Here is an 11427-nt window from a genome sequence, read left to right on the forward strand (position 1 = left end):
CTTTAGATGAAGATCAACATAGGGAGCTGCAAAATTGTTAAAATTTAAACCTAAGTGCATAGTATACATTTAGGTTGCATGTTTGTTGTGTATGTGGAGATTCTTGCAAATTATTTTGAAATTTATATACGCACATGTACACACAGCAGCTAGCTCATGCCACCAACAGCGATGTCGTATGCATAGTATTTCTACTGGGTATGTGCCCAGTAGAAATCGGTTGTGTGCATTCATAAAGTATGTATGCTGTATGAGTTAAATAGTGTGAACAATTCATGCGCAGTCATGAATATCCACAAATAAATTCAAATTCCAGCGAACTGCAGGCGAACGTACGTTGTTGTTGTTTTAAGTATGTTTCTTGATAAATTTGACTACTATACAGCAGTGGACTTTTCGTAATATTTTCAGTCTTGTACAAAAATTTTATTGAACGGACGTGTTGTGCGATAATATTTTCAGCACCAACGGGCGTTTACAAGATATGGATTTGCATATGTAAATACTATTTTTTTGTACGTACCCATACGTACCATATTTTAAAAATGTATCAGAACGTAGCATTTGCATATGGGGATACATATCTTGTAAGAATGCTTTAATACTGTTCCATTAATGCATTTTTATACAAGTGTGTGGTTAGAGTACGCATACGCTCTGAAAAACCACACGTGTTAAATGGAAATGAAGGTTCATTTATAGTGGCATGTATACATAGCAGCAAGTTCATGCCACCAACAGCGATGTCGTATGCATAAAATTTCTACTGGGTATGTAAGTTAACTAATTACATAAAAATGTATATATGTATATCCATACATGAGCAAACATGAAATACGGAGTTTTACCGCGCAGTACCATGCCGCTGCTGCTTGAGCAAACCTTTATAATGAAAACAGCTCTTATAAAGATTTTATTTTGTTGCTTTAAATAGTTCTCTTAAAAGTTCTTTATACATATGTAAAGTCTATCTTAAACTGAAGCATTTTCATCTAAGCTAAGGGCCCGTTGTTGATTTTGAAATTTTAGCAAAGGTCATTATGAACCATTTATGAGATTGAAAACTAAAAACGTGGAGCGGATGCAATACAAAACATTAGATTTAATTGACAATAGTCAAACTACAAAACATAGAGCTAAAATTTCTACAGAGAAAGTACAAATTTGATATCGATTTTAAGCGGTCGTTACATGTATGAAGGTGGATATGCATATATTACCCTTCATATCAATTCAGGTCTATTACATGCGCCCCACCCTTTTCATTTTCAATCTCATAAATTGTTTATAATGACTTCTGCTAAAATTTCAAATTCAAAAGTTATCTATACAAATTCTACTGGACTAAGAAATATTATTTTATAATTTTTAGTCCATTTATAAAAGCGTTGTATATTAAAAAGTTGTATTTTATTTTATTTATTTTCTACTTTTTAGTCTTGTCTGTACAAAATTTTGCAATAGATATTAAAATAATTCAACTTGCAGTGAAAGAGAACAGAAGACTTTGCAAGCAAAATGTTGTTTGCTCACGTTTAGTATAAACATACATACGTACATATGTACATACATATAGCAGCAGTTAATTTCATTTAAAGAAATGGCGTGTCGTCCATTTGCGCTGTAGCGTATGTAAATAATGCATATATTTAGGCGCAATATTTAATTTCTTCTGGCGGGGCGACATCTAGAGTCTTCTAATTGTATCTCCTTAATATGATGCCTACAACGAGGTTCATATCTAGACTAGGTTGATATCTACAATTTGTCATAAATAGCTTTGCTACATTTATAGTATAAATGGTGGTCTGGACATACAACATTGCAAGTTGAGGAAAGCGTTGTAAAATGCTATTAATTGAAGATCTCACGATTTGTACATTTGTGCGGATTTTTACATTTTGGCAGTGAAAGAGTGGTGTTGTTTAGAAATTTGAGTTCAGCTCAATAAAAGAATTTCCGAACAACACCACTCTGTACCTGCCAAAATGTACAAATCAAGTGATCCCTGCTTAAGATGAAGACAAATATATGGAGCTGCGAAAACGTTAAAACTAAAAGCTAACATAAGTGCATAGCATACATGCATAGCGTCGATGGTTTTGCAAAACTGCCCATCGACGAGTTTCAAAACCGCCTAAATAGCCATTGTGACCAAAACGAGATTTGGTAACCCTGAACTCCAGGCATCGAGATTTATCATAAGAATCGTAAAATCGTTACTAAAACAACAGATTTGTAAAATAATAGCTAGAGAAAATACCGCCTATCAAGGCAATGCCTTCAAAGAAAACCCGTTTTTTCGCTCTAATAAAAAATTTGAGTGCCTAAAATAGGCGGTTTTGCAATTGGTCGATGGGCGGTTTTGGAAAAACATCGCCGATTTGTATATCCGTACATATGTATATACGTACGCTCTTTAAACGAATGCATGGGAAATTAAAATTTTTGTAACGTTGCTAGAGCACTTTTCCGATTTATGTCTTTAACACCAAATTATTTGATTAACAAATTTTTGCGTAGAACGCTGAAACCGAATCGCAAACGCACTGCAGAGAGTTTCACGCTGTCAAACGACAACAATTGACTAAGGGCCGTTCAATATCCGGTTAACACAAACCGGAGGTAAAATGTCCCTAATGACGTCCAGTAACTTTGACGAAAGCTTAACTTATTTTCTTTTATTCATTTTAGTGCAGTTTTAAAAATCTTTTGCTAAAAAAACCTTTGTTACTCTATTTTATTTTATTCCTTTGACTGTACATGTTAAATAAAAGCTTGTTTTTAAAAAATATATTTTTTTTACATTATATATTTTATTTTTATTTATATAATGAAAACAGCTCTTATAAAGATTTTATTTTGTTGCTTTAAATAGAAAAGTTGTTTAAATGTAAAGTCTATCTTAAACTGAAGTATTTTCATCAAAGTTAAGGGCCCGTTGTTCAATGTATGGCTATCACCAGTACACCATTATCGAAGATTTCGACGTCATGCATATAACATGTGATCGATAAAGTAGTTGTTGTATTTAACCGGAGCTTCCGATTTGTGTTAATCAGACATTGAACAACAGGCCCTAAGGGCCAATTTTAGATGAATATTTAAACGGCACTTAAGTTTAGCTGTGGATTGCTGTTTAAATTCCACTTAGCTTTCGTTGGGTTTCAGATCAACTTTATTTAAATATGCCAATCAATTGGCAGCACTGCTGCTTGTTCCCTGAAATTGTTCTTGCATTTGCTTGTTTGTTTATATTTTGTGCTGAACAGCTGATTGTTTTTTGGTGGGATTTGGTGGGATTGATTAAACAACCTACCACTCAATCTTGGTTGTTTGGTACAAACCCAGGGTTGCATATCTCATATTTAAATAGCCAATATTGGCCATTTAAGCGCAGATTAAATGTATGATCTGAAAATGAATAGTGAAAGCTAATAAACAATCTCTACTTAAGAAGGCCATCTGAAATTGGGCCTAAAGGTCAGACTATGCAAACTTCGCATAACTTCGCACAACCATTTGTACCAGTGCAATAAAAATGTAAATTAAGAAAATGTGAAGCAAAATCTAAACTCAACAGATCGCTCAGTTTTTAAAAGTTCTGCTAATTTTTGGGTAATGGAATATATACAAAGTACATACGAAATTACAGTTTGAAATTTATGCCAAGTTGTGCGAAGTTATGCGAAGTATGCATAATCAGACCATAAGCCTTTTGACCACTTCGGTATGTTAATTAGTAACAATTATTATACCCGAGCGCACTTGTGCACAAGGGTATATTAATTTTGTTCACATAACGGTTGTTTGTAACAGCCAAAACTAATCGAGATAGATATAGACAAATGTATACATAAATGCTCAGAATGAATAGAGAAATCGATTAAGCCAAGTCTGTCTGTCCGTCCGTCTGTCCGTCTGTCCGTCCGTCCGTGTACACGATAACTGGAGCAAAAATTGAGATATCTCAACAAAATTTGGTATGTAGGTTTCTGTTAATCCAAGGTAGGTTGGTATTGAAAATGGGCGAAATAGGACTGTAACCACGCCCACTTCGCGTACAACGGTAATTTCCAAAAATACGAAAACTGCGATATTTTAGTAACTACTGAATATAATTCACTCAAAATTGATATTTACAATAATTTTCAGACGAAAATTAAAAATATTATAAATTTTTAGAAAATGGGCGTAGCCACGCCCACTTATGGTTACATGTGTATATCTTGGTAACCGCTGCACCAATTTCTTCCAAACTTGGCACAGTTGTTTTCCTTGATACAGCATACTAAATGGCCGAAAATTTAAAAACTCGGACAATAACCACGCCCACATCCCATATAACGGTAATTTAGAGATAACTTATTCAAAATTGATGCTCGCAACAATTCTTTACCAAGAAATACGTTTATGGGGAAATTTTGGAAAATGGGCGTGGCACCGCCCACTTATGACCACATATATGTATATCGGTAACCGTTCCATCAATTTGTACCAAACTCGGTGTTTTTGTTGCGCTTGCCACATAAAAGCAGACGGTAATTTTCATAAATGCTTGAAACTGCAATATTTCGAAATTTAAGGACGCTAATTTACTCAAAATTGATACACCCCGGCTTACCATCTAGCGGTAGGTTTCGGAAAGGTGAAAAGACATATATTTAATACTTGCGCCGGGTATTTAATGTTCGGCTCCACCCGAACTTAGACTTTCTTACTTGTTGATTTAAAGTTTCCAATGATAAAAAATTGGCATAAGTATGATTTTGATCACTTTCTTCTTGCGTTCTGAAACCTTGTTTCGGCAACCCCATTTTCGAAATTATGTATTTAGCCGGCAAAATTTTCAAGTCCGTCATATCCCACATCCTTAAGTTAACTGAGGAAATCATCTGCTTAAAAAAATATATATATTGTTCCTGGTGATCAGGTAGCATGAATTTTAGGAAATGTCATAGTTTTATTAAAAGTCAAATGGTTTACAACAACAACGAACGTCATTAAATGGAACTACATTCTTTTTTGTATCATGTTGTGCTACTATGATTGCACGGCCGAGTAATGGTAGTCAACTTATGTACAGCAGTCGAAAAAATATGGCCGCACCAAATTTTGACAAGTTTTAAAATATTAGTTTTGTTGTTATTTAATTTTGGTTAGTTTTTTATGGATCATTCTTTAACAACATCCGTATAAATACAAGTTCAAAGGCACTGTCACACAATTGGGTATTTGCCAAAATTTGGTGCAAATCGTGTCCCAAATATTTTTCTTTATCCCAATCACGAAAATTAATTTGTTGAAATTTTTCAGTAGAACATTGCTGTATTGTCCCAATCTTTTGACTACAAAAAAAAGTTTCCAATTGTTTTTTTATTTTGTACCAATAGCCCAATATAAAAATGTAGCAATCTGTACAAATGTACCAATCGAGTGCCACTTCCCTTAAAAGTTTATGCAATTTAGAAAAAAAATTCAACAAATTTTGGTAAAAATTTCGAGTTTTTTAATTAGATTCTGAGTATGCAGTTTTGTAGCCCATTGAATCTTAGTAGAATAAAGTACAATTTACAAATGGCTAAAAACTACGATTGATTTTGTAGAATTTTTAAAAAAGCTCGAAATTTGTACGAAATTTTGTTGAATTTTTTTTTTATTATTGCACAAATTTGGAAACTTGTTTTACACGGGTATTGTTAAAGAACACCTATAACCCCCCTAAATACGGCCTTGTGTATACAAATCACACGTGAAGCACACGTGGGGTCTGTCACCAAAGGGAATCCTCTGTCAGTGGTGTGGTGGAGCAGACTCTCAATCAATAACGTGGAATATTGCTTACTAGACTTCAAAGAACAATCGCCGCGTGCTGTAGGGGAGCTTTCGACACCTGGCGCTGCTCTTGACGCACTGCTGCACTTACCTTCACTTTGCGTCTTCATACCTGGCCTTAAGGCCTCCTGCTAAAAAAGAACGGATGTTGGCGAGGCGAGGCGAGTTAATCCGGATCAACGCTACCGTGTGCCTATGCTTTAAGTCGCGTCGGAAATTGTGGAAATACCTACAAATGTCATATTTTGGGCCTTTAAGACGTTCTTGCAAACATGGTCTTTTACACTGAGAGAAATAATGCATAGTAAAAATTCATACTTATATTTGATTAAAAATAATAATAGATTGGCGCTTACACATATGTTAGTGTTTGGCCGAGCTTCTCCTCCGACTTGTGGCGTGCGTCTTGATGTTGTCACACAAACCGGAGGGACCTACAGTTTTACGCCGACTAATAACGGCGATTGTATTTTTATGAGAAGCTGTTTTTCATGGCAGAAATACACTCGGAGGTTTGCCATTGCCTGCCGAGGGACGACCGCTGTTAAGAAAACCCCTTTTTTCCTAAATTTTTGCGATGTTGCTTTGACCAGGGCTTGAACCAAGGGGCTGATGAGTGAAAGCGCGCACTGCTTACCACTACACCATCGCAGTGCACGGACTTCGAAAAAATGATTATTGGTAGATTTTACATACAAAAAATGGTAGAAGTTGGTAGATTTTTTAGAAAAAACAATATCAGATGGTTTTTACTCAAATAGGATAAAATATGGCGAATTCATAAAAGATGGCGTTACCAGAACACCTGGATTTACGCCTTCATGAACCTTAATGTCAAAATGATATACAGATGCGATCAACTAGTTAGCAAGGAAATTTTAAATGACATTGTTTGCAAATTATGTTTATTTATTTATTTTTAATAATTTTCATTTAAAATATAATTCAATGTATAACAGAAACCACAATAATAAAAGTTCAAAAGCTTGCACAAATTGCAATAAAATTAATCAAACTTCAAAAAATTGTCATCAAAATTTCAAAATTTTAATTAGAATATTTAGAAAACTTTCGGGTATGCAGTTTTGTAGCCCATTCAATTGTAGTGTAAGAGAGTGCAAGTTTCAAGTCGTTAAAAATTATCGTTGATTTTTTAGAATTTTTTTCTGGAGGGTGTTGCTGTTTTTCTTAAAAAAAAAAATTTTTTGATCATGTGTTATATGGATAAAAATGCGCAACACCCTACACAAAAAAAATCTAGAAAATCAACGGTAATTTTTAACGACTTGAAACTTGCACTTCAATTGAATGGGCTACAAAACTGTATATCCGAAAATTTTCTAAATATGCCAATTATTGAAGTTTGATTAATTTTTTTGCAATTTGTGCAAGCCTTTAAACTTTTATTATTTAGGTTTCTGTTATAGATTGAATTATATTTTAAATGAAAATTATTAAAAATAAATAAATAAATAAACATAATGTGCAAACAATATCTTTTTGAATTTCGTTGCTAATTATCATTGATCGCATATGTATGTATTTGTTGCAATTATTACTGGCATTGTTCGTAAAATTTTTTCGTGTAATTGTTGTTTTTATACTCCTGTCCGAAGGTTCAAAAAGAAATTTCGTATAAAATTTAGTTCGATCTCGGATGCCCTGATTCGGGCCCTGTATTAATTTAATAGGAGGGAGACTCAAGCAATTGTTCTCCGTCAAAGTTAACTTTTAAATTTTATTTAAGGTGTGTTCGATGACAAAATATATGTATGTATATGTTCACTTAAATCTGTTTGCTTTCTTTCGGCAAAATATTGGCAGAATTTTAGTCTGTGTTGGTAAAAATGGTAGAAAATATAATATAGCTAAAAAGTTGGTAGAACTACCAATAAAGTGGTAAAGTCCGTGCACTACACCATCGTTTAAAAATGTTTGTGTTTAAAAATAATCGGGCCTATTATGGCTATCTGGTCGATGTAATTTTTTCATCAAAAAATAACCCATTGTAAGTCCAACTCCAGCTGCACTGACCTCTGTATTTTTGCGGAAATGAGTTCGTCGCAAAAATACTGTGGTCAGCGTAGCTGGAATTGGATTTACCAGGACTATTTTTCAAGGACCAAAAATAACTGTTTTCTCGAATTTGGAAATTGAAAACATTGCCTGAATTCTGAAATTTAATGAAAACGTGTTCCACAAGGAGTATTAGATGAAAAATATTTTTTATTTCGCTAATAGCAGTTATAACCCAAGGCTTATTTTCTACGTTGTTTGATAACAGTTATTGGCCAACGTTTATTTTTTACGTTGCTCGATTCGAGCGATTGTTACAAAATCTTTATTTTTTATTTTATTTCATTTTTTTTTGACATTATTTATTTATTATTGGTTAATCTTAAGAGGTTAATGTTATTTAAAAATTCAACAACAACTAACCAAAAACAACATTAAAAATTTAGAAGTTATAATTGAATGAATAAAGAAATTCAATCAAAATTCTACTGGCCGTGGGACTCGAACCCACGACCTCGCGGCTTGTTAATTCGCATTACTGACGTCTGCCAAGGCACAATTATGATCAGATCAACGTTGCGGTCTGTCTATGATTTAAGATAAAGAACGCTAAAACTGCAAGTGTTTAAAAATTCTGCGATTTTTAGTTATAACCCGTTAATTCCTGTTTAATAAAAAAATATTTTCCCACTTAATATCTAAATGTATCTATTCATTTTGTCGATCGCTTTCACGAAAATCTTTTTATTTGCAACGTTTTTGCGGCAGAAGCCCCTTTAAATGCTTTAAATGCTTTAAATGCTTTAAATGGATCTGAAAGTCCGGTACATACACACATAAATCCTAGGCCGTATTTAAGAAAAGTAGCCTAACTTCGACAATTTTTATGCGATTGCAATAAATGAGCTATCCGTTTATTTGAAAATAAATTCAACAGTACTAAATTTTTTTAAATTGTGGAAATTATTATAAATACATCATTTTAAAGGCCTATAAATCCACTTTTCAAAACATGTTCGATATTAAAACTAATCATTCAAAGACTGATAAATCTATAAAACCGTACTTTCTGACCTAAAATGACAAGTCGCGACCTCTAAATGATTCTTGAAAAATGTATAAAATAGGCAATAATATTTTTCAAAAAAATGAAAGTAATTAGAGGGTAGGGTTTTGAAATTAAAAAAAAAAAAATCGATGGGCACCCTAACGTAGTATATAAATGCAAATGTACGTATGGACCTACGAAAAGTGTCGTTGCTGCTTAAGCTTGTTGCTCCTCACTGTATACAACAGCATTCTAATCGACCAGAGTTCTGTAAAACTGCACAATGTGTGCACTTGCATATTGTTCATGTATCACGATTGAGAGAATACAAAGGTTGCGCCGATCTCGGACCGCTATTCCTCTCTTAACGAATTTGACAGCATCGTTGTTTGCATGACGTCACACTGGTGCAACTTGTTTACGTTTTCCTTGCAACGTTTTTTCTTCTTCCGTTCTTGCTCACGTTTTGGCATTTCTCTCTCGCAATTGCACCAGTGTGACGTCACACAATCTGATCGGTGCAATCTTGTATTCTATCATTCTTGTTCATGTATGGGATTGGTACTCCCAAGAGAACACGGCTCGGAGAGGACGTATCTACATACATATGTAATTGCCAGAGTGTCCAGATTTGGCGATTTCGCGCCAATTTGGCGTTTTTTTTTTTTGATATTTGCGCGTAAAAATTTAGGAAATCACCATTGGCGATTTTTGGCGATTTTTTTCCCTTCAAATAAATTTTTCCGAATTATAAAAATATACAAAACTTAGTTTTCCACGATAATTTTACAGAAGAGGCTAATGAACTGCGTGATAAATTTGACTTAACAATCATATTAAAAGACTGTCAAAAAATTTTGATCACCCTAATCGAAGAACTTTTGAAACGATTACCTAGTCAATTAATACTTTTAAAAAAGCTTTGATTTTGTCACCAGAAAAGTGCGTGAAGCACAAGATGGCGAGTTTCAAGGACCTTCCAATTCACTACTTAACTTGGAAGGAAAGAAAAGCAGCGGAAACTGAATATTTAAATCTTTTAACTTTCCCACGGAATAACTTTTCTCAGAACCATTCCATCCGACTCTGCAGAATTTTGGATAATTGCTTACGGAGTGAAAACCGCAACAGGCAATAAAATGTTTGGAAATGTAAGTAAATTCATTTTATTATCCTTGCCGCACTCACATGCTTTGTTGACAAAGCACAACAAAAACTAAGATTCGAAATAGGATGATGTTGGAAAACCTTAATTCAATAGTTCGAATAAAGTGTTATATGAAGGATAATAGTTTCTGCTGCAAAACGTTTCCAATATCAAACAGTATGTTATCAACGTTGAGTATCTCAATATATGACAACAACATAAATGTAAATCATTCAGACACTATAGGCGATTTTAAAGAAATTGTGGAAATAGCTGATCTCGCCTTATTATAGGTTGTTATTTAATTTTTAGCGCCGAGCCCTTAAGAGCAGATTGTGCGATTAATCAATTAATATGAGTTCAGGGTTGGGCATTTTTGCACTACCACTTGAATTGCACTATCACTGTTTATTCAGTGATAGTTAAAATGCAGTATTCATTATCACTGAAAATTTTTTGATAGAGAAACAAAAATTTCGCTATCACTGAAGGTTTTGTGATAGTGAAAAACAAATTGCATTATCACTAAAAGTTTAGTGATAGTTAGAAAAAACTCACAGAGGAGGCCTTCCTCTTCCTCTGTTACCAGCATCGCGACCCGCGTTGAATACTTTAAGAGCTGGAGCGTTTCTGTCCGTACGAACGACATGACCTAGCCAGCGGAGCCGCTGAATGTTAATTCAATGCACTACGTCTAGCGCAGAATCTTTCTCTCGAAAACTCCAAGAGGCGCTTCATCAGATGCTTTCTTTGTCCATGCCTCCGCGCCATACACCATATTTAAGAACTTTTTTTTTAATGTGAAATTAATATATTATCTACATATGTAAAATAATAGCCGTTTCCATGATTGCACTTAACTCAAAAACTACTGTATAGATTTCAGTCAAATGTTCAGAGATTGTATCTTGCATATATGGTCCTATTATAGGGTAGTTTAGTATAAATGAAAAAATAGTATATGACGCTCTAAGGAAATAAGGTTAAATCTATAACATTTACATATATTAACTTCTTACATTTTGCTAACTCAGGTGTACAAAATTATGGAATAAATGTAATAGGCCGAAATCTGCGGAAATAATAAAAACAGTTATATCTTCGAATCTGGTTACGCCTTGCGTTACAAGATGGAACTCATTGTACGATTCGGTTCAGAAGTTAATAGAAGTCAAAAACAGATTACGTGAACTATGCTATAAGCTGGAAATTTCTACTTTCAATGAGGAAGAAATTGAGTATTTGGAAGAATATGCAAAAGTAATGCAACCTATCGCAGAAGCTATCGACTTCCTTCAAAGAGAACAAAATATTTTCTTTGATTACTTTATTCCAACTTTACTGTCCATCAAAATAAAAATGCGACGTTTAGCTTCCGAAA

At 33.9% G+C, this 11427-nt stretch overlaps 1 protein-coding gene across 1 annotated transcript in view; it reads left to right on the forward strand.

Moving 5' to 3' along the window:
• The window catches only part of LOC118745571 (myb-like protein Q), a 166076-nt gene extending 154939 nt beyond the window's left edge, over window positions 1-11137 (forward strand). Inside the window, exon 3 of the mRNA XM_036479058.1 lies at window positions 11081-11137. Within this exon, the coding sequence (XP_036334951.1) occupies window positions 11081-11101 (21 nt within the window). The 3' untranslated portion in view covers window positions 11102-11137. The remainder of the gene's footprint in view (window positions 1-11080) is intronic.
• The last annotated feature ends 290 nt before the right edge of the window (window positions 11138-11427 follow it).

The sequence above is a fragment of the Rhagoletis pomonella genome, unplaced genomic scaffold (assembly GCF_013731165.1).
Source record: "Rhagoletis pomonella isolate Grant_MI unplaced genomic scaffold, Rhpom_1.0 Rhpom_scaffold_00009, whole genome shotgun sequence".
NCBI lineage: Eukaryota > Metazoa > Arthropoda > Insecta > Diptera > Tephritidae > Rhagoletis > Rhagoletis pomonella.